Source organism: Theropithecus gelada, chromosome 11 (genome assembly GCF_003255815.1).
Source record: "Theropithecus gelada isolate Dixy chromosome 11, Tgel_1.0, whole genome shotgun sequence".
NCBI classification, from domain to species: Eukaryota; Metazoa; Chordata; class Mammalia; order Primates; family Cercopithecidae; genus Theropithecus; species Theropithecus gelada.
This window is the reverse complement of record NC_037679.1, coordinates 72,281,191-72,306,497: the sequence shown is the minus strand read 5'-3', so window position 1 is coordinate 72,306,497 and position 25,307 is coordinate 72,281,191. Positions and strand designations below refer to the sequence as shown.

General features: G+C 47.4%; 1 protein-coding gene across 3 annotated transcripts; it reads left to right on the top strand.

Moving 5' to 3' along the window:
* The first annotated feature begins 42 nt into the window (after positions 1–42).
* Positions 43–24,150, top strand: IQCD (IQ motif containing D). 3 transcript variants are annotated; one of them, XM_025402936.1, is made up of 6 exons: positions 101–140; positions 10,292–10,419; positions 12,189–13,010; positions 19,344–19,577; positions 22,018–22,089; positions 23,697–24,143. In XM_025402936.1, the coding sequence occupies exons 3-6, from the start codon at positions 12,282–12,284 to the stop codon at positions 24,009–24,011; spliced, it is 1,350 nt and encodes a 449-aa protein (XP_025258721.1). In that variant the 5' UTR covers positions 101–140; positions 10,292–10,419; positions 12,189–12,281; the 3' UTR covers positions 24,012–24,143. The 3 variants fall into 3 exon arrangements, with proteins under 3 accessions (XP_025258720.1, XP_025258722.1, XP_025258721.1); XM_025402935.1 differs by lacking the exon at positions 10,292–10,419 and having other exon boundaries at positions 43–140; positions 23,697–24,150; XM_025402937.1 differs by lacking the exons at positions 10,292–10,419; positions 19,344–19,577; positions 22,018–22,089 and having other exon boundaries at positions 43–140; positions 23,697–24,150.
* Positions 24,151–25,307: the final 1,157 nt, after the last annotated feature.

Sequence of the window (25,307 nt, the reverse complement as noted above, 5' to 3'; positions counted from 1 at the left end):
TGAGCGGAACAAGAAATTGAATGGTGAAAAGAAAGGTCAGTCAGACACAGAGTCCCGCCTTCTGAGATTGGCGGGTAACCTCGCAACGCTGGGACCGCGGCGGTAACTGTGGCTAGGGAAACCTGGAGCCGTCAGAGCGGGTGAGTAACCAGGTGGGAAAGGGTCGCGGATCGGGGGAGATGTGGAATGGGGTTCAGCCCGATGTCCTTTGGCTCCCTGAGAAATTGGTAGCCCCCGCTGCGATCCCGTCTCAGCTTCAGGACCCCGTCCCTCAGCCCCTGCCTCAGTCTGGACCTCTCGCTCCACAGCCTGCAGGGAGCCGGCCTCCATTCTTCCCCTTCTACCTGCCCACTTCATGGCCCCACTCCCTCATCCCTAAAACGACGAGGACACCAGTCAAGCAGAGTCACATCGTAGTTAACTTATTTCAAGTCAAACATGGGAGCTGTGGGTGGGAGGGGGGTTTATAAGTCCCCTCCCATTCCACCCAACGACCATACGTTCCTCGGTGAGCGGGCCATCTCACTTAAGTGTTTAAATTAGGTAGTTTTTGTTTGTTTGTTTTTGTTGTTGTTGTTGTTGTTGTTTTTGCCTAGCGCGGAGACTCACGCCTGTAATCCCAGTACTTTGGGAGGCCAAGGCGGGCAGATCACTAAAGGTCAGGAGTTCTAGACCAGCCTGGCCAATATAGTGAAACCTCATCTCTACTGAAAATACAAAAATTAGCTGGGCATGGTGGTGCACCTGTAATCCCAGCTACTCGGGAGGCTAAGGCACGAGAATCACTTGAACCCGGGAGACCGAGGTTGCAGTAAGCCAAGATCGCGCCATTGCACTCCATCCTCGGCAACAGAGCAGGACTCTGTCCCAAATAAATAAATAAATTAGGTAATTTTTATTACACCACTTTTGCCTTTGTCCTAACTTTGGAATTTATTTCCCATCTCCGTCCTTAAAATGTAATCTCTTTGTACCTACTGAAGATAGAGAGTTTCTTGTGATGATTAAATGAGGCTGAGGGCTGGGCACAGTGGCTCAACCTGCAATCCCAGCAATTTGGGAGGCCGAGCAGCGGATCACCTGAGGCCAGGAGTTTGAGACCAGCCTGGCCAACATGGTGAAACCCTGTCTCTACTAAAAATACAAAAATTAGCTGGGCATGGTGGTGCATGCCTGTGATCCCAGCTACTTGGGAGGCTGAGGCAGGAGAATTTCTTGAACCCGGGTGGTGGAGGTTGCAGTGAGCCGAGATGGTGCCACTGCACTCCCGCCGGGGTGATAGAGCGAGGCTCCATCTCAATAAATAAATAAATAAATAAATAAATAAATAAATAAGGCTGAGGTGGAAGAATCGCTTGAACCCAAGAGGTGGAGGTTGCAGTGAGCCATGATTGCACTGCTGCACTCCAGCCTGGGCCACAGAGTGAAAAACCCTGTCTCAAAAAAATATATAATAAAGAAAAACTTTGAGGTTCAAAAGATATTTTCATAAGAAAATGAAAAGATCAGCCACAGGCACAGACATGGAGGAAATATTTGCAAATCATGTGTCTTATAATAGACTTGTATGTAGAAAATAAAAATAACTCTTATAACTCAAGAGGACAACTCAATTTTTTTAATGGGCAAAAGAGTTGAGTAGACATTTAAAAATCAAAAAGACAATCCCAAATATCATCATGTAGATAAATAAACAAACTAGCTTTCATATATTGCTGGTAGGTACAGCAGAATACCAATTGGTACCACCAATCTGAAATATAGTTGGCAGTTTTTTAAAAAGTTAAACATAGGCCAGGCACAGTGGCTCATGCCTGTAATCCCAGCACTGTGGGAGGCACAGGCAGGTGGATCACCCGAGGTCAGGAGTTCGAGACCAGCCTGGCCAACATAGCAAAACCCCATCTCTACTAAAAATACAAAAATTAGCAGGGCATGCTGGCGGGCCCCTGTATTCCCAGCTACTTGGGAGGCTGAGGCAGGAGAATCACTTGAACCTAGGAGGCGGAGGTTGCAGTGAGCCGAGATCATGCCACTGCACTCCAGCCTGGGCAATAGAGTGAGACTCTGTCTCAAAAAAAAAAAAAAAAAAGAAAAGCAAATGAGTATTTCATTATTTTGATCTGAGCTTTACGATTTTTCTTTTCTTTTTTTTTTGAGATGGAGTTTTGTGTTGTTGCCCAGGTTGGAGTGCAGTGGCACGAGAATTGCTTGAATCTGGAAGGTGGAGGTTGCAGTGAGCCAAGATCACACCACTGTACTCCAGCCTGGGCAACAGAGCGAGACTCAGTCTCAAAAACAAAACAACTACAACAAAAAAACGTGAGTGGAAACAGAGATCGTTTGCAGATTAGCTCATGGGAATTTGGGGGAGTGATAGAAATGTTCTAAAACAGGATTATATCTAAAACTGATGTGGCAACTTTAGATACATTTACAAAAATAGTCATTGAGTTTTACACTTACAATGGGTGAATTTTATGGTAATGTAAATTACACCTCAATAGAGCTGTAAAAAAAAAATTACACAGGTGGTTAGTACCATGCAGGAAAGGTGAGAGAGTTTCCACAGGTTGTAAAGTGCTGTGTGTTCCTGTCTGAGAAGGGGTAGCCATTGAGCTAAGACCTAAAGAATGAGAAATTGTTAATCCAGGGAGAAATTGTTCATGGGGGGTTGGTTTCTGACATAAAGTAACATTATACATTAGTGCCTGAGAGCAGGAGGGGTTTGAGATAGGCTGTTTTTTGTTTGTTTTGTTTTTGAGACAGAGCCCCTCTCTGTTGCCCAGGCTGGAATGCAGTGGTTCAATCTCAGCTGACTGCAACCTACGCCTCTCGGGTCCAAGCAATTCTCCTGCCTCAGCCTACCAGGTAGCTGGGATTACAGGTGCCCACCATCATGCGCTGCTAATTTTTGTATTTTTAGTAGAGACGGGGTTTCACCATGTTGGCCAGGCTTGGTCTCGAACTCTTTTTTTTTTTTTTTTTGAGACGGAGTCTTGCTCTGTCGCCCAGGCTGGAGTGCAATGGCGCAATCTTGGCTCACTGCAAGCTCCACCTCCCGGGTTCACGCCATTCTCCTGCCTCAGCCTCCCGTGTAGCTGGGACTACAGGCGCCCGCCACCACACCCGGATAATTTTTTGTATTTTTAGTAGAGATGGGGTTTCACCGTGTTAGCCAGGATGGTCTCGATCTCCTGACCTCGTGATCCTCCCGTCTCGGCCTCCCAAAGTGCTGGGATTACAGGCGTGAGCCACCGTGCCTGACCCTGTTTCATTTATTTTTAACACTAGTCCCAGTCGGCAAATTGATTTCACTGCCCCATAAAGGGTTGCAACCCTAAGATATTATTTTTTAAGCAGTTTTAGATACACAGCAAAATTGACAGAAAGGTAGAGAGAGTTCCTATATACTCCCTATTCCCATATGAACAGCCTGCACCACCATCAACCTCCCCCACCAGAGAGGTGCATTTGTTACAGCTGATGAACCTACATTGACACATCAGCAGCAGCATCCAAATTCCATAGTTTACATAAGGGATAAGGGTTCACACTTGGTGTTGTACATTCTGTGAATTTGGATAAATGTATAACGATGGTATCCATCATTGTAGTAAGGTACATAGGATTTTCACTTCCCTAAAAATCCTCCCTATTCTGCCTATTCATCCCTCCCTTCCCCCAGCCCTTAGACAACACTGATCTTTTTACTGTCTCCATAGTTTTGCCTTTGCCAGAATGTCATATAGTTAGAGTGATACCATATGCAGCTTCTTCAGATTGGCTTCTTTCACTTAGTGATATGCATTTAAGTTTCTTTCATGTCTTTTCATGGCTTGACAGCTCATTTCTTTTTAACGCTGAATAATCCTGTATTCCATTGTCTGGATGCACTACTGTTTATTTAGCTATTCAGCTCCTGAAGGACATCTTGGTTGCTCCCAAATTTTGGCAGTTGTGAATGAAGCTGCTATAAATATCCATAAGCTTTTTTTGTGTGCAGGTTTTTGTGTGGACATGCATTTTCAACTCCTTTGGGTAAACACCAAGGAGTGTGATTACTGGATCGTACAGTAAGAGCAGGTTTAAATTTGTAAGAAAACAACCGTCTTCCAAAGTGGCTGCACCATGTTGCATTCCCACCAACAATGACAGAGTTTTCTGCTTCACATCCTCACCAGCATTTGGAGTTGTCGGTGTTCTAGATTTTGGCCATTCTAATAGGTGTGTAGTAGTTAAATATTTTTTTCAAGTTGGAGAAGTTAATGGTAGAATAATCTAAATTCACTACTAGGAAATCCTTCTGTCTGAAACTGCCGAAGTGATACTGTCTGTCTACAGTTAGATATAACCAGAAATAAACATTTCTAAAGTGACACTGTAACCAAAAGAGGAATTAAAATTCCTGTTGAACTGATTGATAAGGAGGGAGACTGGACAATAGGGAGTGATTTAAGGGAGCTCGGTCTTCTTCAGTCACTAACAGGAGAACATGAATAATGTAGAAACCAGCAAAATTAAAAACGAAATAGTAAAAAGGAGTAAAAACTGCCTCTGTTTTGGCTCTTTATAAAGCCTTTGACAAAAACATATACCATATTATTTTGTTGAAAGGTACATCTATTTTAAGAAATATTAAAGTGTTGATATTAACATATAATTTTTGAAGTAGTACTAAGAGTCATAAAAGCGTAACACTTTTGAGCAAGGATTTCATTTCATTCCCACAACAGTGCTGTGTCCCCATTTCACAGGTAGAACACCAAAGCTTGGAGAGGTTAATCGACTTACCCAAAGCCACACAGCCAGGAAGTGGTGAGACACTGGAATTGCATTCCAGATGTGTTTTTAGTTTCCACTTGAGTAATGAGGAAATGAAAGCCCAGAGGATCAAGAGGACTTGCCCAAGTCTCTATAGCTTGTGGCCAGTGGAAAGTATTTCATCATAACCAGCAACATAGAAATCTGTCCGGGGAGGGGGGCACATTCCCTCCCAACCTGAGTCACTATCCCGTGTCCTCTGTCTCCAAAGCACCAGATAATCCTAGAGCCTACAGCCACCCAGGCAGCATTACAAACAGGGTCCCATCTGTCAATACCTCCAGCTTTCACTGCTGCAGCCCTAGCCTGGGAATCTTTTACAGACCAATTATAAACCGTAAAACACAGGTTCTCAAAAAGAACGAGAGAGGAGGATTGGGTAATAGTTCAAAACTAGTCACAGAAAGACAAAAAAAGAAACTACTCAACTATGAAAAAGTAAAAACTTAATTACATTTAAATCTTTTATTTAAAAAATTCCAAGCCCTGAGTAAAGGGATGCAAAACAATTCATAGGCCAATTCTTGGCCTACAGTTTTATCATGAAAATATGACTCTCGGCCAGGCGCAGTGGCTCACGCCTGTAATCCCAGCACTTTGGGAGGCCTAGGCTGGGGATCATGAGGTCAGGAGATCGAGACCATCCTGGCTAACATGGTGAAACTCCGTCTCTACTAAAAATACGAAAAATTAGCCAGGCGTGGTGGCGGGCGGGCGCCTGTAGTCCCAGCTACTCGGGAGGCTGAGGCAGGAGGATGGCGTGAACCCGGGAGGCAGAGCTTGCAGTGAGCGGAGATTGCGCCACTGCACTCCAGCCTGGGCGACAGAGCGAGACTCCGTCTCAAAAAAAAAAAAAAAAAAAAAAAATGACTCTCTTTTCTGACTTCAATTCAGGACATATATATTTTGCAAAACAACATTATCCTATTATGCCAGCATCTCCCAGTGAGGAGACAGGCCTATTGGTAAATCTAGGTTTGCCATCTCATTTATTCAACAGTGATTTTTTCTTTTTTTTTTTTTTTTTTGAGACGGAGTCTCACGCTATCACCCAGGCTGGAGTGTACAGTGGTGCGATCTCAGCTCACTGCAACCTCCATCTCCCCGGTTCAAGTGATTCACCTGCCTCAGCCTCCCAAGTAGGTGGGATTAAAGGCATGTTTTACCACACCCGGCTAATTTTTGTATTTTTAGTAGAGACGGAGTTTCACCATATTGCCCAGGCTGATCTCAAACTCCTGACCTCAGGTAATCCACCTGCCTCGGCCTGCCAAAGTGCTGGAATTACAGGTGTGAGCCACCGAGCCCAACCGCAACAGTGATTTCTTTATTGAGCACCTACTGTGAAGTAGTTGCTTCAGATAGCAGGTTTCATCATGAATCTATTGCTTCTTTCTAGCCCCTCCCTTTCCCCCTCTCTAGACTTGAAAGACTCAGACAAAACATACAGAGTTCGGAAGAAAGCTAGAGGTTTGGAGGGTAGTGAGATCTTTCTGAGGCTAAAAAGAAAATTCCTCTTGAGCCCAGGAGTTCAAGACCAGCCTGGGCAACATAGCAAGACCTTGTTTTTTTTGTTTTTGTTTTTTGTTTTTTTTTTGAGATGCAATCTCACTGTGTCACCCAGGCTGTAGTGCAGTGGTGCGATATTGGCTCACTGCAACCTCCATCTCCCAGGTTCAAGCAATTCTTCCGCCTCAGCCCCCATAGGTGCCCACCACCACACCCAGCTAATTTTTGTATTTTTAGTAGGGATAGGGTTTCACTATGTTGGCCAGGCTGGTCTCAAACTCCTGACCTCAAGTGATCAACCTGTCTTAGCCTCCCAAAGTGGTGGCATTACAGGCATGAGCCACTGCGCCTGGCCAGAAGTCAATCTTAAAATCAAGAGACTGGACAGACTACCGCTGATGGAGTGCTGGCTCTGTCACTTCCTAGCTGTAAACTAACTAGAATCATCTAACCTCTCTCTGTCTCCCTTTCTTCATCTGTGAAATAGAGGTAATAGCACCTACCTCATAGGGTTCTTGCAAGGATTAAAGGAATTAGTTCGTATATAGCATTCAGAACAGTGTCTGCTACACAGTAACTTCTCAAGAACTTACTTAGCTAATGTTAAAATGGTATTCCTTAAAATGAGATCCGGATGAGGATGGAAAAACTACCTATCAGGTATTGTGCTTATTACCTGGGTGATGAAATAATCTGTACACCAAACCCCCATGACGTGTAATTTACCTGTATAACAAACCTGCACATGTACCCAGAATCTAAATTAAGAGTAAATGTAAAAAGAGAGAGAGAAATCCATCTTCCACACTCCAGTTGTTTCGGTTTTTTTTTTTTTTTTTTTAACACCTTCTGACTTTTCCACGTGCCCGTTTGGATTTGTAGGGTAGTTGTAAGTGTTGGGTTTTTTCCTTCTCTCCAGGGGGAGAAATATATAATTTAGTTCAAATCTTTTTTTTCCTCAAAATATTCTAAGAGTGAAAGTAATAAAATATCCAACAAGCCTGTTTGAATGAAGATGAGGTATAATTTGCATGATAAAGATATATTTCCATTTATAAAGTTCATCAGCAGGATTAATGACAAATAAAGGGAATATCCAATTAAAGTTTCCCATCCATTAACAATTTGCTTCACTCTCAGGGCAGGAATTTTAAAAGGAGATGCTTAAGTTGGAAATGATTTAAATATTAAGGTTAGTGGCATTAAAAAGGACATGAAATGATCATATTAGGATTCAAGGAAAGGAGATTCTCCAGTCATTTTTGTCATCAGAGTCAGATGCATTTCCCCTCAATCCTAGTTCCACGGGCTTTTTCTTGTTCACGAAAATGAGCTGTCAAGAACTGATGGGTGTCATCATAATCAAAGAAAACAAGTTTGCCCTTTAAAGCAAAAGAGGTAATTTGGCTGAAAGCAAATTGGAAACATTTCATATAACGTTGCATTTCCAGCCGCATTCTCTGAAGAATTCAGGCGTTTTGATTTATGCCTGAGAGCTTTGGGTTACTATGGAGAGGACTGCATTCATTAACTACCTTGTTCACATTCATCCTGTGGCCATGAGCAAAGATCCTTCATCCTCGGAGAGGCTGATAAAGCTCCATGGCTGTCCCTAAAACTTTTTTTTCACTTATAAGATAGGATCTAGGCCTGGCGCAGTGGCTCACACCTGTAATCCCACCACTTTGGGAGGCTGAGGTGGGCATATCACCTGAGGAGTTCGAGACCAGCCTGGTCAACATGCTGAAACCCTGCCTCTACTAAAAATACAAAATTAGGCTAGCATGGTGGCACATGACTGTAGTCCCAGCTACTGGGGAGGCTGAGACAGGAGACTGCTTGTACCTGGGAGGCAGAGGTTGCAGTGAGCCAACATCACACCATTGCACTCCAGCCTGGGCGACAAGAGCAAAACTCTGGCTAAAAAAAAAAAAAGAGGAGAGATAGGGTCTTGCTCTGTCACCCAGGCTGGAGTGCAGTGGTGCGATCATGGCTCACTGCAGTCTCAACCTCCCCAGCTCAAGCAGTCCTCCTGCCTCAGCTCCCCAAATAGCAGAGACTACAGGTACCTGCCACTGTGACGGCCTAATTTTTTTTTTTTTTTTTTTAACTTTTTGTAGAGGTCTCATTTTGTTGCCCAGGCTAATCTTGAACTCCTGGGCTAAAGCAATCTTCCCTCCTTGGCCTCCCAAAGTACTGAGATTACAGGTGTGACCACCATGCCCAGCCTCCTAAAACTTTGTCTTCAGGAAAAGCCTCAAAGGATCTCATGAGATTCATTAGGGAACAGGAAGTGTGTGTGAACCAAAGTGACTGAAGATAATCCTCAGTCCTCTGCTCCCAAAGGGGCTTCTGGTTGTTTTGTTTTGTTTTGTTTTGTTTTTTTTGTTTTTTTTTTGTTTGTTTGTTTTTTAAGAGACGGCCTCACTCTGTTGCTCAGGCTGAAGTGTAGTGGCCTGATCATAGCTCACTGCAGCCTCAAACTCCTGTGCTCAAGCAATCCTCCTGCCTCAGTCTCCCAAAGTGTTGGGATTACAGGCATGAACCATGACACCTGGACTGATTTTGAATCCATTCTGCCTTGCCAAGGAACTAAACATCCTTAGCACCTGATCTGGCCTGCCTTTCTTTTTCGTTCTTAGTCACTTTAGGTGTTTCTTTGATTCCCTGCCATTCTCTTGGTGTGCTCTTTGGTTTGGTGAGTTGAAGATATCTTTGTGGCTTCAAGTGTCACTTCCTTCTCCTGGGCAACACAGCGAGACCCTATCTCTACAAAAATAAAAATACAATAATTAGCTGGGCATGGTGGCACGTGCCTATAGTACCAGCTACTCGGGAGCATGAGGCAGGAGGACTGTTTGAGCCCAGGAAGTCGAAGTTGCAGTGAGCCATGATCGTGCCACTGCACTCCAGCCTGGGTGACAGAGTGAGACCCTGTGTCAAAAAAAAAAAAAGAGGAAATGGATCATGGGAAGGCCAAGACACCATTGTCCACTGCAGTACGGCAACTAGAGCTCAATGAGTTTAAAAGTGAGCTCATTGTTCTCCCCTCCAAACTTCCTCTCCCAATTTCTGCCATAGTTTCTTAAGGGCCCCATCTTTCTCTACCAGTCACCCAAACTCAAAACTCTTTCACTCATCAAGTCCTAATGATTCTTTCTTCAAAACATTTCTCACATCTACAGACAATATGAAAATAAAAGTGGCACAGGTAACCTGTAAGCAGTAACTTACAGCTTTCATTGGTGCTTTACTTCTTAGGAGAGGGGGGAAAGACAGACAATAAACAAATAAACAGGTGTATATAGGGATGTCATATGCTGACACTTAACCTGGAGAACAAACAGGATAAGGGGGAAGAGAAGCAGAAGAATCATGGTGAGGGATGGGGATGTTATGGTGGGTGTCCATCTGAGACATGGTGTTGGCGGGTGGACAGACATCCTGGGCAGTAGGTGTTCTCTTTTTTTTTTTTTTTAAGAGATGAGGCCTTGCTATGTTTCCCAGGCTGGTCTTGAACTTCTGGGCTCAAGCGATCCTCCCACCTCAGCCTCTCAAAGTGCTAGGATTACAGGCATGAGCCCCTGTGCCTGGCCAAGGCAGCAGGTGTTCGTTTGATAGTTGCATCAGAAATCACTAAAGTCCTGGGCTTGGGATTCTCGTTTTCCTGTGTTAATGCTATTAGTTATTTACTGAACTTTCACAGAATGCAGGCCCTGTGCTGGAAGCTTCTCATTGATCCTGAGGACTCCTGTTTTACAGCTGAGGAAGCCCAAGCTCTGGAAGATTAAATGAGCAGCCCAGAGACCCCCAGCAAGGATTTGAACCCAAGCAGGGCTGTGCAAAGCTAGTACTTTTAGCCATGGTACTATGAAAGCAATATAAATTACTGATCTCTGCCCTACAGATTTTTCTGAAACAGTTATTTATTTACTTATCTATCTATCTTTTGAAACAGAGTCTTATTCTGTTGCCCAAGCTGGAGTACAGTGATGCAAACTTGGCTTACTGCAACTTCCACCTCCTGGGTTCAAGAGATTCTCATGCCTCAGCTTCCCGAGTAACTGGGATTAACCCAAGTAACAGGCACGCACCACCATGCCTGGCATTCTCTTGTATTTTCAGTAGAGACGGGGTTGCCATGTTGGCCAGGCTTGTCTTGAACTCCTGACCTCAGGTAATACGCCTGCCTTGGCCTCCCAAAGTGCTGTGATTACAGGTGTGAGCTACCAGGCCTGGCCTGAAACAGTCTTTTAGCTAAGCTTTTTACTCTGTAATAAATGTAGATTTATAGAAAAGTTGCAAAGATAGTACAGAGAGTTCCTGTATGCCCTCCATTCAGCTCCCCCTAATGTTAACATCTTAGATAAACTTGATGTGTTTGTGAAAACCACAAAATTAGGCCCGTCACGGTGGCTCATGTCTGTATTCCCAACACTAGGAGGCTAAGGTAGGAGGATTGCTTGAGCCTAGGAGTTCAAGATCAGCCTGGGCAACATAGTGGAGCTCATCCCTACAAAAAGTTAAAAAATTAGCCTGGCATCGAGTACTGTAGTCCTAGCTACTTGAGAGGCTGAGACAGGAGGACCACTTGAGCACAGTAGGTTGAGGCTGGAGTGAGCCATGGTCACACCATTGCACTCCAGCCAGGGTAACAGAGTGCCTACAAAATTAATGTTGGTACAATGCTATTAACTAAACTTTAGACTAGATTTGGATTTGGATTTGGATTTCTCCAGTTCCACTAATGTCCTTTTTCCACTCCAGAATCCAATTCAGAATGCAACATCGCATTTAGTGAAACGGTTTTTTAAATTGTATTTCAAAGTTGTATTTCACCACCATCCATGCCACCAATTTTTAAAATCAGTACTAAAAAATGGCCGGGCGTGGTGGCTCAGGCCTGTAATCTCAGCACTTTGGGAGGCAAAGGCAGGTGGATCACCTGAGGTCAGGAGTTTGAGACCAACCTGGCCAACATTGCAAAACCCTGTCTCTACTAAAAATACAAAAATTAGCCAGGCGTGGTGGTGTGCGCCTGTAGTCTCAGCTGCTCAGGAGGCTGAGGCAGGAGAATCATTTGAGCCCAGGAGGCGGAGGTTGCAGTGAGCTGAGATCGTGCCACTGTATTGCAGCCTGGGCGACAGAGCAAGACTCTGTCTCAAAAAAACCAAAAAAAAAAACTTTAAAATCAGTGAAAATGTGCCATTCCTAGTCCTGTTAGTCTTAACCACTGTCTGCCCTGTCCCTGTCCCTGTCCTGCTCAGACTTAGGCTGATGCCTGCGGTTCCATTGCCCAGGCTCCCTTGTCAGTTGGTTTCCTGCTGGTTTTGGCCAAGGGCAGTAGAAAGAGAGAAACCAGGGTATTTCTCCTCCCCCACTGCCACCGTTCTTTCACCTGCATTTCCGGCAATGTCTCTAGCTCCTCTGGGAACTGATGGCTGTAGTTCAAGCTTCCCCTGGGTGACCCTGGGCCCCAGGCTCACCACCTCTTCATGTGGTGGCTTCCTGCCATTGACAATTGTGGGATGGCTTTGTCTTCCCCTGGTTGGCCTCTCAACTCTCCCATCACTGAGGTAACCAGTCTCTGGTTTTAAATCCTTAGAATGGCATCTGTCTTCCTGGCTAGTCTCTGCCTGACACATGTGCCTGAGACGCCTCCAGGCTTGGTCTTCCTGCCCTTGTGGCCCTAACACCCTCACAAAGCTGAAAACTGCTTCCAGAGAAAGGTTCTGTGTAAAAGCGACAGAGGACCTAAGATGAACTCTTAATGTCAACAGTTGTGGTTTCTGCAGCCATACTAACCACACAGATGTCAGCACAGCTACACTCACACCTACCTCTTCCTTTTGCAGGTTGGCCAGAGACAATAAAAGCATGAGACCCAAGTAGTCTACCGAAGTCTCCATCTCTGCGGACCTACAGAGGCACAGAGGGCTGCTCACAAGATGGCTTTAGACATTCTTGCCATGGCCCCTTTGTATCAGGCCCCTGCCATCACCAGAATAGGGCCAAAGACAGACCCATCTAAAAGGCCAGCTGACCCACTAAAACCCTTGGTTCCCTCTAGGACCAAACTCACCACCATTGAGGCCAAAAGGATCATGTCCATCCTGGATGAGGCGATCAACAAGGTGGAGCTGGTGACCCTGCTGTCATATGTGGCATCCAACAGAGAGGATGTGGAGGGGGTGCTGGGGGAGGACATCATGAGGGCAGTGAGAGAGCACGAGGATCTCTGCCAGGTCCTCCTGGAAAACGTCAGGTGCCTGAAGGAGAAAGAAAGGCAATTGCAGGAGCAGGAAGAGGCTGAGGAGGAAGGGTGGCTCAGAGACCGCCTCCTTTCCATAGAGCTGCAGAAATCCAGCCTCTCACCACTTACGCAGCAGATCAAAGACTCCACCAAGAATGTCCTGAGACTCTTGCTCAGCAACCCACAGGCTGCTAGGCTCCTGCAGATGCAGACGCAGAGTAGAAGTGCAGAAGCCCAGAATTTTATTGACAGCCTAATAGAGCTTCGTGGTTTCCTATTTGAAAAACTAGTCACTAGTCCCATGGAAGCGAGGCATAAGGCCCAGTTCATACAGGATATCAATAGACAGAATAGTAATAACCAACAAATCATCGATACTCTTGAAAATGAATTGGCGGAGAGAATGAAGAACAGGAATGCAGAGGTATTGTTTCATAGTACTGCTGAAATTACTGAAGGAGTGACACAAATCTTTTTTGTTGGTTGGGTTTTTCCTCAATGATTGATTTTTTTTTTTTTTTTTTTTAAGATGTAGTCTCGCTCTTTGTCCAGGGCAGAGTGCAGTGGCATGATCTCGACTCACTGCAACCTCTGCCTTCTAGGTTCAAGTGATTCTCCCACCTCAGCCTCCCAAGTAGCTGAGATTACAGACATAACGCAACCACGCCCAGCTAATTTTTGTATTTTTAGTAGAGAGGGGTTTTCGCCATGTTGGCCAGGCTGGTCTAGAATTCCTGACCTCAAGTGATCCTCCTGCCTCGGCCTCCCAAAGTGCTGGCCACTGCGCCTGGCCAATTGATTGACTGATTTTTTGATACAGGGTCTCACTCTGTCGCCCAGGCTAGAGTGCAGTGGCATGATCACAGCACACTGCAGCCTCCATCTTTCAGGCTCAAGCAATCCTCCCATCTCACCCTCCCAAGTAGCTGGGACTACAGGTGTGTGTCACCATGGCTGGCTAATTTTTTGATTGTAAGGATGGGCTCTTGCTACGTTGCCCAGGTTGGTCTCGAAATTCTGGGTTCAAGAGATCCTTCTGCCTTGGCCTCCCAAAGTGCTGGGGTTACAGGCATGAGCCACTGTGCCCGGCCTCCCCCATGATTTTTTTTTTTTTTTTTTTTTTAAAGATGGAGTCTTGCTGTGTCACCCAGGCTAAAGTGCAGTGGCAACATCTTGGTTCACTGCAACCTCCGCCTCCTGTGTTGGGAATGCGTACTTGGTGTCACCAAAATCAACACTGAGACAAAGGATCTCTCAGCAAGGCTAGTTTACTTTCTGCAGAAAGGGTGCCACTCACTAGCAGTCTTCCCACGAGAGCACACGTGAACAAAAGAGACAGGGTCATTTATAACCTGACGCATCCACTCTCTGCTGTGTCCAGTTTCCATTGCCTGGAACGGGACCTCACATTCTGTACTCAACCCGATTGGCTAGCAACTTAGAACTTCCCAAAAGAGGCAAAAGCAGAGGGGAACAAAGGAAGAGAGGAAGTAACTTCTGGAATGCTGAGAGAGGGAAAAACACCTCCAAATAAGGAAGACGAGTAGGCTATCACCTAATGCTTGCTCAGACTGGTTCAGGTATGCCAGGGCAAATATCTAAGCTAAAATGTGGGAGCTAAGAACAGAGTATATTGATTTCTTTTGTTTTTTTCTTTTTTTTTTTTTTTTGAGATGGACTGTTGCTCTGTCACCCAGGCTGGAGTACAGTGGCATGATATCGGTTCACTGCAAGCTCTGCTTCCCGGGTTAACGCCATTCTCCTGCCTCAGCCTCCCGAGTAGCTGCAACTACAGGTGCCTGCCACCATGCCTGGCTAATTTTTTTTATTTTTATTTTATTTTTATTTTTAGCAGAGACGGGGTTTCACCATATTAGCCAGGATGGTCTCGATCTCCTGACCTCGTGATCCACCCGCCTTGGCCACCCAAAATGCTGAGATTACAGGTGTGAGCCACGGCGACTGGCCTATTGATTTCTTTATTATAGCTAGCTGAATTGAAGAATATTAGCACAGGTCTTTGAGTAAATTTTGGTTCTAAGAGAGGTTACTACCTATTCTGAATTAGACTGGGAGGAAAGTCCCTTTGAAGAGGAACCTCTATTTATTTCATTGTCTACATCCTGGGTTCAAGCAATTCTGGTTCAGCCTCCCGAGTCGCTGGGACTACAGGTGCTTGCCACAATGCCCAACTAATTTTTTTATTTTTAGTAGAGATGAGGTTTCACCATGTTGGCCAGGCTGGTCTTGAATTCCTGACCCCAAGTGATCTGCCCGCCTTGGCCTCCCAAAGTGCCGGGATTGCGCCTGGCCTAAATAGCTTTTCTTTCTTTCTTTCTTTCTTTAATTCATTTACTCCACAAAGTATTGTAAGTACTTACTAGGTACCAGGTCTTATAAATAAGCCCATGTGGTTGCAGCCTCATGGAGTTCACAGTAAGGAAGGTAGGAATTAAAAACTCATTTAATTACAGTTTTGAGAAGGACAATGTACTATAAGGGAGTGTTACAGGAGAACTCAACTTATACCAAAAGGGTCAGGGACATTGAAGCCAAGATATGAAGAATGCGAGGGCGTGAACCAGGCAAGTACAGTGAGGAAGAACCTTCCAAGCTACGGAGTAGCAAACTTTTTTTTTTTTTGAGACAGTCTTAGTCTATGCCCAAGCTGGCATACAGTGGTGTGATCTCAGCTTACTGCAGCCTTCATCTCCCAGGTTCAAGTGATTCTTGTGCCTCAGCCTCCCGAGTAGCTGGGATTACAGGCATGTGCCACCATGCCTGGATGATTTTTGTATCCTTTAGTAGAGACAGAGTTTTGCCATGTTGGCCAGGCTGGTCTTGAACTTCTGGTCTCAAGTGATCGTCCCACCTCAGCCTCCCAAAGTGCTGGAATTACAGGTGTGAGCCACAGCACTTGGCCGCCAACTTTTTCTGCAAAGGGCCAGATAGTAAATACACTAGGCTTTGTGGGCCAGATGGTCTGTTGCAATTACTCAACTTAGCTCTGCTGTTATAGGGGGAAAGCAGCCACAAACAATATATAAATGAACGGGCTGTGTTCCAACAAAACTTTACTTACAAATACAAGTGACTGGCTGGATTCGACCTGTGGGCCATAGTTTGCCAACCCCTGTTCCAGGTGGAGGGTAGAGTGTACCTCAGTCATGAGATAGAAATGAGCCTGGCTAGTTCAGAAACCCAGAGAATGCCAGTGAGCTAGAGGGAAGGGGCAAAGATGGGCTGGAAAAGCAGGGGAAGGAGACAGATCACATGGGGCCTTGAGACCTAATCAAGGAATTTGGTCTCTAGAAGTTTTTAGTGTTAGAGACAAGATCTTGCTCTGTCACCCAGGCTGGAGTGCAGTGGCACGATCATAGCTCACTGTGGCCTTGACCTCCTGGGCGATTCTCCTGCCTTAGCCTTTTGAGTAGCTGAAACTACAGACATGCGCCACCACTCTTGGCTAATTTTTTAAATTTTTATAGAGACATGGTCTCACTATGTTGCCCAGGCTGGCCTTGAACTCCTGGGCTCAAGCAATCCCCCTGGCTCAGCCTCGTAAGTAGCTGTGACTACAGGCACATGTGACCATGCCTAATTAAATTTTTTTTCTTTTTTTGGAAATGGGGTCTCTGGCCAGAAGTGGTGGCTCACACCTATAATCCCAGCACTTTGGGAAGCCGAGGCGGATGGATCACTTGAGGTCAAGAGTTCAAGACCAGCCTGGCCAACATGGCGAAACCCCGTCTCCTAAAAAAAAAAATACAAAAAATTAGCTGGGCACAGTGGCTAATGCCTGTAAGCCCAGCACTTTGGGAGGCCGAGGCAGGTGGACCACCTAAGGTAAGGAGTTCGAGACCAGCCTGACCAGCATGGTGAAACCCCATCTCTACTAAAAATACAAAAATTAGCTGGGCGTGGTGGCGGGCACCTATAATCTCAGCTACTTGGGAGGTTGAGGCAGGAGAATCACTTGAACCCAGGAAGTGGAGGTGGCAGTGAGCCAAGATCATGCCATCATACTCCAGCCTGTGTGACAGAGTGAGACTCTGTCTCAATTAAAAGAAAGAAAGGAAGGAAGGAAAGGAAAGAAAGGGTGAGAAGAAAAGAGAAAAGGAAAGAAATGGGGTCTTACTCTGTTACCCAGGCTGGTCTTGAACTCCTAGCTTCAAGGGATCCTCCAGCCTCAGCCTCCTGAGTAGCTAGGATTATAGGCGTATCACACCAGCTAGAAGAAATTTTAAGAAGGGAAATGGGAGTGTGGTGGCTCACGCCTGTAATCCCAACACTTTGGGAGGCCAAGGCAGGTGGATCACTTCAGCTCAGGAGTTCGAGACCAGCCTGGGCAACATGGTGAAACCCCGTCTCTACATAAAAGACAAAATTAGCTGGGTGTGGTGGTACACACCTGGAGTCCCAGCTACTCAGGAGGCTGACGTGAGAGGATCACTTGAGCCCAGAAGGCAGAGATTGCAGGGAGCTGAGATCGCACCACTGTACTCCAGCCTGGGCTACGGAGAAAGACCCTATCTCAAAAAAAAAAGAAACGGTAGCATGATCCCAAACCTAATAATAATTGTCATATTGGAAACACAGTGTATTTGTTTTACATACATTTTCTCTCTAAATCTTTACAAAAATCCTGTGAGATGATGTGTGAGTACAGATTTGGCTGCTATAACAGAGACACCCAAAATAGATTTGGCTTAGTTAAGACAGCAATATATTTCTCCGTAGTGGAGCTGGTGCCGGAGCTGGTGTGGCATCTCTGCTCCCCAAGTTGTCAGAGGTCTGGCTTCTTCGATGTGACTTTCCTGCTGACCCCACGTAGGACTTCTGCCTGTGGGCCAAGATGGCTGCTCCAGCTTTCCCCATCATGTGGCCCCCGGTCCAGCCAACAGGAAGGAGGAAAGGGGAGGAGAGGGCTTGGTTCTGCCCCTTAAGGACACATGTGGACGTGGCACACAGAACTTCCATGCACATCTTGTAGCCACACCCAGCAGAGAGAGGTGCTAGGAAGGACCCACCACCTGTCACCGGGCCGTGTTATGTTCCACATTCTACCCCACAGCCTCTCTGGGGAGAACAGACATGGGCGGTAGCCAGGCTGCACTGTCACAGGCCCTTCTGTTTCTATCCCCCACCACTGATGAGAGGTTCAAGGCCCTGGGAAGCTATTCACTACCCTCCTCCCTGGTGCTGGGTTGGGCACTTCTCATTGAATTTGTCCTTTAGAGCATTCATCTGACTTTGTTGGTAACATTCACCCAACTTTGTGGATAACATATCTGTGTGTGATATGTGTGGTCTTGAGAGGTTTGGCTCCTCCACAAGAAAAGGGGACCTTGTCTCTTTCAGCCTGCCACTGTGTCCCTAGTAAGCCTGTCCAAAGGAGGGGCATGATGTATGCTTGCTGAGTGGACAGAGGACGGGCTGCTGAGCCCTCGGGCAGTGAGGTTACTTGTAAGGTGGAAGGGGCATCATCTAGGAATAGGCAGAGGGATACAGGTGGCCATGCTGGTCTCATTCAGGTGCTAGAACCAGCTTGGGGCTTCACCTTGGACTGACCTGGGGTCAAATGCCATTTTTGCCAGGTGGACAAATTTCATGTCATTGAACCTCAGTGTACAATGAGGGGAGACACCAATCAGGCACGTGTGGGGAGTCTACAAGGAGAGCTCTGACTGCCGATCATATTCCGAGCTCCTGGTGCCTCAAGCCTTGCCTGCAGGATGGGCTTGCCCCAAAGGCGCTGCCTCCCTGCCCCCAGTGTGCAGGAGGTGAGCAGATGCCCGGCAGGCCTGCTGCCAGCTGACCCAAGCCCAAGATGGTGACGTGAGCAGCCATAGCACCACTGTGCTCAGAGGGAGACTCTAGTGTATATGAGAAGCCTTGAGGGCTTCTTTACAAAACTGTCTCATCCTCCACCCCCATTCCTGTTCGAGAATCCACCCAAGGCAGGGGACAAGCCAGGCATAGGCCCTCAGGAGAGAGCCTGGTGGTGATCCCTGCAGCCTGTGTTCATCGCACACCTTCATGCACCCCACCAAGTGTCTGCCAGCTGGGCCTCCCCTCCTGTGTCCCCAGGAGGAGGATCACTGCTGTCCCGGTCCTCCCCTGTGGCCTCCATCCAACAAGCTTGTACCCTTCATTCGTGCAAGGAAATAGAAAGTGGTGGCCAAGAACGTGGGCTCGAGGTCAGACAAACCTAGCTTCAGGCCCCCGTTGAGCTGGGCAACCCCAGACAGATGAAGCCACCTCCTTGAGCCTCAGCTTTCTTGTCTGTAATCAGGCTGTCCCTGACCTCCACTGCGGGGTTGGGGGTGTGATTAGAGAGATAATAACCCAGGTGGCATGCCTGGCCCTGAGGGAGGATGCAGTGGTGCCAGCCTCTGGTGACTGTCAGTTGGTATGGAGGGTTTTTCTTGAGATGGAGTCTCACTCTGTCACCCAAGTTACAGTGCAGTGGTGTGATATCTCCGCTTACTGCAACCTCCACTTCCCGTGTTCAAGCAATTCTCCTGCCTCAGCCTCTCGAGTAGCTGGGATTACAGGCGTGCACCACCATGCCTGGCTAATTTTTGTATTTTTAGAAGAGATGGGATTTCATCATGTTGGCCAGGCTGGTCTCAAACTACTGACCTCAGGTGATCCACCTGCCTCAACCTCCCAAAGTGTTGGGATTACAGGCGTGAGCCACTGTGCCTGGCTGGGCATGGAGGTGTTAACAGAGCCCTTTCTCTTCCTGGCTCAGGTGGAAAAGGAGAACTTTGTGATCCAAGAACTGAAAAACCACTTGCACCAGGTGCTCAAGTTCTCAGAGAACAGCCTCCTTCGCACTAAGCAGGAGGCCGAGAAGCAGCAGAAAGCCGATTTCCGGGCATCACAGGCCAGGGTAGCCAAGATCCAGCAGGAGATCCTGCAGCTGCAGTCACAGTTTTACAACCTGGTCATGGAGAACCGGGAGGCGGAGCAGGCGCTGAGGAAGGTGCCCCGGGAAGTGGGAAGTGGGAAGCGGGAAGCAGGGAAGATGGGCCGGTGGGGCCCCTGGGGCGGGGGACGGGTGGGACTGTCCCATCACTCCTGGAGGTCCAGCAGTATTGGGCAGGGCAGGGCTGCACCAGCTACTCAGGAAGTGGCGTGGTGGAGGGGAAGGGCACAGGAGCAGGGAAGGCCCAAATCCGAGCCAATGTGTCCCAGCTACTTGGGAGGCTGAGGCAGGAGGATCACTTTAGCCCAGGAGTTTGGAGGCTGCAGTGAATCACGACTGCGCCACTGCATTCCAGCCAGGGCAAAAGAGTGAAACCTTATCTCTTAAAAAAACCCAAAACCATTTGCCTTCTCCTTCATCATCTCAGCCAAGACCCAGGCCTAGCACACACCCAACTTCCAAATCTCTTTCCTCGTAAAAGGCACCCTTTTTAATACTTGTCCCCAGTCTCTTAGTGTCACACTCTTGAGCATCTGATGGAAGCCACGGGCCTCTCCCCCAGCAAGAAGGCACAGATGTACATACACATCCTAGTGGACAGTTCCCCAGGGAGCCCGGGCCCCCTGAAGCTGGCCTATCCATGGTACCCAAGCTAAGTGCTCTTGCTCTGTAGGATTAAGAGGTTGATTGATTGATTGATTTTGAGACAGGGTCTCACTCTGTCACCCATGCCAGAGTGCAGTGGCGTGATCATAGCTCACTTCAGCCTCCAGCTCCTGGGCTCAAGCGATCCTCCCATCTCAGCCCTCGTGAATAGCTGGGACTACTGGGGCATGTCACCACATCTGGCTAATTAAAAATTATTATTATTGGCCAGGCGCGGTGGCTCACGCCTGTAATCCCAGCACTTTGGGAGGCCGAGGCGGACGGATCTCCTGAGGTCAGGAGTTCAAGACCTGCCCGGCCAATGTGATGAAACACTGTCTCTATTAAAAATACAAAATTAGCCAGGCGTGGTGGCGTGCACCTGTAATCCCAGCTACTTGGGAGGCTGAGGCATGAGAATTGCTTGAACTCAGGAGGTGGGGTTGCAGTGAGCCGAGATCGCACCACAGCACTCCAGCCTGGGTGATAGAGTGAAACTCCATCTCAAAAGAAAAAAAATTCTTAATTTTTGTGGAATCAGGGTTTTGCTATGTTGCCCAGGCTGGTCTAGAACTTGTGGCCTCAAGCAATTCTCCTATTCCCACCACAACCTCCCAAATGGTTGGGATGAGCCACTGGCCCAGCCTGTTTATTTTTAATTTAGGTGAAACTTATATAATATGAAACCATTTTAAAATGAGCAATTCAGTGTCATTTAGTATATTCACAAAGTTGTGTGACCCCAATTCCACCACTTCTATCTAGTTCCAAAATATTATCACCTCAAAATGAAACTCCATATCCATTAAGAAGTTACTCCCCATTCTCTTCTTACCCCTGTCCCTTGCAATCACTAATGTGCTTTCTGTCTCTGTGGATTCACCTGTTCTGGACACTTCATATGAATGGAATCCTCTGTGGCAGTTGTGTCTGGAATCTTTTATTTAGCACCGTGTTTTCAAGGTTCACCCATGTTGTAGCATGGATCAGTGCTTCATTGCTTTTTATGGTGGAAATAATCTTTTAAAAACAAGATTAGATCATGTCCCTCCATTGCATCTATATCACCCTGTGGCTTTACCTCACCCTTTCCTGAGAATACAGGCTCCTCTTGCTGACACTCCCTCTGTAACACAGCCTTTCCCTTGGACCTTGTTGGGGACCACTACCCTCCTTGCCACTCCCTTCCAGCCACACTGACTCGATTTCTGTCCTTTTTTTTTTTTTTAATTTTTATTTTTTGAAACAGTCTCGCTCTGTCACCCAGGCTGGAGTGTGGTGGCGTGATCTCAGCTCACTGCAACCTCCGCCTCCTGGGTTCAAGAAATTCTCCTGCCTCAGCCTCCCAAGTAGCTGAGATTACAGACGTGCATCATCATGCCCAGCTAATTTTTGTATCTTTAGTAGAGATGGGGTTTTGGCATGTTGGCCAGGCTGGTCTCAAACTCCTGGCCTCAAGTGACCTGCCTGCCTCAGCCTCCCAAAGTGCTGGGATTACAGGCATAAGCCACCACGCCAGGCTGATTTCTGTCCTTTAAACAACACAAACTTGTTCCTACCTCAGGGCCTTTGCACCTGCTGCTTCCTCTGCCTAGGATGTCCTGGAACCAGACTGCTGGTTTCAAATTCAGGCTCTGCCACCCATTAGCTCTGTCACCTTGGGCAAGTAAGATAGCATGTCTGAGCCTCAGTTTCCTTGCCTGTGAAATGGAGAAAAGAGAACCTCCTTGCACGGATTCAATAGGCGAGGCATGTCAAGCACCTGCCACAGGGCCTGGTGATGCACAGAGGGCTCAGTGCTGTTGATTGTTAATATATTTCATCAAACAATGACAAATTGGATCTTTTCTAGAAGAAACATAAAGTAGAAACGGAAATCGAGAACTGGATCCAGAAATATGATACAGAGATGGGTGAGAAGCAGGTATTTGTCGCTGAATAAGTCTCTCTTGCGTGCTTTTCCCAAGACCTTCTAGGAATGGGATGAATGGGAAGAGCAGCCTTGGGATGGTCCATGGAGTGGGCAAACTTCTGAGCCTCTCTGCGGGGAACACCTGCCTCTGTTTAAAGGGTTTGTCCAGCCTGGGGCAGAATGAGAGGTGGGAAAGAAAAGAGCCAGAAGCTGCAAGGCCAGGTGTGGTGGCTTATGCTGTAATCCCAGCACGTTGGGAGGCCGAGGTGGGAGGATCGCTTGAGCTCAGTAATTCAAGACCAGCCTGGGCAACAGAGCAAGACTCAGTCTCTATTAAAAAAAAAAAGCGACTGGCTAGAAGGGCCTGACCCTGGGCCTAATGATCGTGGCTCCATCTAGTGTCCACATCCTATACTCCTCTGGATGGGCTCCTGCCAGCACCCCAAGCTGGAGCTCCTCCCCACAGACTCAGATGGGAGCCTGCCTCCACCGCGTCACTCAGTCACTCAGCCAGTTTTTATTGAGCACCTGAGATGTGCCAGTTGTGTGGCCTTAAGCAAGGTACTTGACCTTCCCAAGCCCGTTTCTGCATCTGATTAGCAGAGGCAGTAATTACCATCTTGGGACCCTGGCAGGGATTGGGTGAGACACCATAGCTGCAAGTGTGTGCCCAGCATAGGGTCTGGCCTGGAGGAAGTGCTCGGGGGTGAGAACCTTCAAATCGAGACACCCCCAAACCCTTCACCCAGCACTGGGATAACATTGGTGGCCCATGGCTCCAACCCAGAGGCCAGAGAAGCCTGGGGAGCACTGGAGGTAACATGAGCCAGAGTGAGCCAAAGCCAGGTGTGCTCTTCAGAGAAGGGCAAGTCAGAATCTTGTCCTGGGCAACCGTCAGGGCCTGGAGAGGGGAGCTTTGCAGGCTGGGACTCTCGTTTCTCTGGGCCGCATGAGGGTTGTGGGTTGGTTGAGGGCAGGGACCTTGTCCACCCAGCTCTGTGTTCTCTGGCAGTGCTCTGCTTTTTGTAGATGCTGGGTAAACGTCAGTGGAAGGAAGGAAAACAGGTGTAAATGACAGCAGCAGAGGCTATGGTTACACATAAGGAAAAACTCTGGAACTCCGTTTGAGGCTTGAGAAAGTTCCTTCTCCTCTGGTGTCTTGTGGAACAGACTGCTTTTATGGCAGCAGCCTCCATTTCTTGTGTCCCCACTGTGTGCCTGGCATCATGTCCAGTACATTGTGTCCATCGGGTCATTTAATCCTAGAAACAGCCCCTGGGTTTGGAATCGTCCTCATGTTTCAGATGAGGAAAAACAAAAGCCTGAAAGGTGAAGTCAGTTGAGGTGTGGCAGAGCTGGGACTTAGAACTAAGTCTGCCCAACTCACAAGCCCGTGTTCTTTTCCTGTTCCTGAAATTATTTCAGTGGGGTCTTTCCTAGAGCTGGGATGGAGCCCATCCCCTCTCCCCATCCACCTCACTGGGACCGAGATGCTGAACAGCTTAGCTTAGGGGCATCGCTGGGGCAGAAGCCCATTTGGGAAGGGTGGGGAGCCTCAGGGAGGAGGGTGGGAGGAGGCGCTCTATGCATGGTGACCCCAGCCCCACCCCTCACCCCAGGAGGAGTTGGAGGATCTCGAAGCTGTTCACAGGGAGGAGAAGATCGCTCTGGAGGAGCTGAAGCGGAGGCACAAAGTGCTGGTGGAAGAGTTTGTGCAGATCCGGGAAGAACGAGAGATCAACTCCAAGAAAAGGATGGAGGCGGAGCAGGAGATGGTGCGCATGGTGCGGGCAGCCACATTAATCCAGGCCTTTTGGAAGGGATACCTGGTGCGCTCCCTGCTCAGATCCAAGAAGAAGCGGGGCAAGGGCAAAGCAAAGGGCAAGGAGAAGGGCAAGCAGAAAGGCAAGGAGAAGGGCAAAGGCAAGAAATGAGCTCTCCACCCCAGCCTGCTACTGACCCTTATCCTCCCAGAGACCAGGCCAGGAAGCCACCGGGATAGAGAGCACTAGATTCATGGCTTTCATGATGTTTTTATTTAATAAATTAAAAAGTATTTGAAGCCACATTGAAGGGAACGCTCTATGAATAAATCTCTTTACCCAGGGCTGTGGGCTGTGTGTGTCCAGCTCACAGATGGCGTTTCCACGAGGAGCGTGCAGCCTGGGGTGTCAGCCTGGAGATGATGGTTCCTTACTTCAGCCTTACTGGGCAACCAGACCCCAGCTGCAGCCCGGAAGCTGCCATGGCCATGATGGACACATCACCCACCAGGGCAGTGGGGTGTGGGTCCCAGCTGCCCATAGGGCACAGAAGCAGGCAGGGAACTCCAGGAGGGGCAGGGCCTCAGGTTTCAGGCTGCCCCCAACCCTGTTCTGGGATTAATTTGCCTGCAACTTCCCCCGCTCCAGCACTGTGAAAGCTCAGAGGGAGTCCTGAGGTCACAGCAGCCCTCAGCTTTACATTCCAGGGAGCTGAACAATTATTTAAAACAACTTTTTTTTTTAAAGCATATAAATTGATTTAATGTAAGTTTTACATGACACCGGAGCCTTCATGAGGAAATGTAGACCTGAAGAAACAGTTAAGCCTGTGTGCTTTTACGCTACATTTGATGAAGAGTAGATAGTTGTGGTGATACATAATAGGGCAGAAAAGGTATGATCTACTGGTAATAAGCTGGGGGAAATTTAGCAAGACCTGTGTGTTTAGATTCTTCTCTGTGTCCCTGTGTCTTCAGAAATAAGGATATAACTTTCCTCTGGGTATAGGGAGGGCACCTCTCACATGAGAGTCTTACGACCTGCTTCAGGAAACCGTCAGAAAATACTTTCTTTTTTTTTTAAATGTAAAAAATGTTTAGGCCAGTCATGGTTACTCACACCTGTACTCGCAGCACTTTGGGAGGCTGAGGCAGGCAGATAGATCACTTGAGCTCAGAAGTTTGAGACCAGCTTGGGAAACATGGCAAAACCCCATGTTTTATTTTTTGTCTCTATAAAAAATAAAAAAATTAGCCCAGCATGGTGGCACATGCTGGTAGTCCCAGCTACTTGGGAGGCTGAGGTAGGAGGATTGCCTGAGTCTGGGAGGGTGGAGATTGCAGTGAGCTGAGATTGTGCCACTGCACTCCAGCCTGAGTGACACAGCAAGACTAAATAAAACAAAATAAAAACAAAAAAAGGTGGCTAGAGAGACAGGGTCTCACTGTGTTGCCCAGGCTGGTCTCA

What these genes read in the sequence shown, in the direction of transcription:
- IQCD (XM_025402935.1), top strand. Translation starts at nt 12,282, where the DNA reads ATGGCTTTAGACATTCTTGCCATGGCCCCTTTGTATCAGGCCCCTGCC. An exon ending in CGGAGCAGGCGCTGAGGAAG is followed by an intron (nt 19,578 to 22,017) that starts GTGCCCCGGGAA and finishes GATCTTTTCTAG; the next exon opens with AAGAAACATAAAGTAGAAAC. An exon ending in CAGAGATGGGTGAGAAGCAG is followed by an intron (nt 22,090 to 23,696) that starts GTATTTGTCGCT and finishes CCCTCACCCCAG; the next exon opens with GAGGAGTTGGAGGATCTCGA.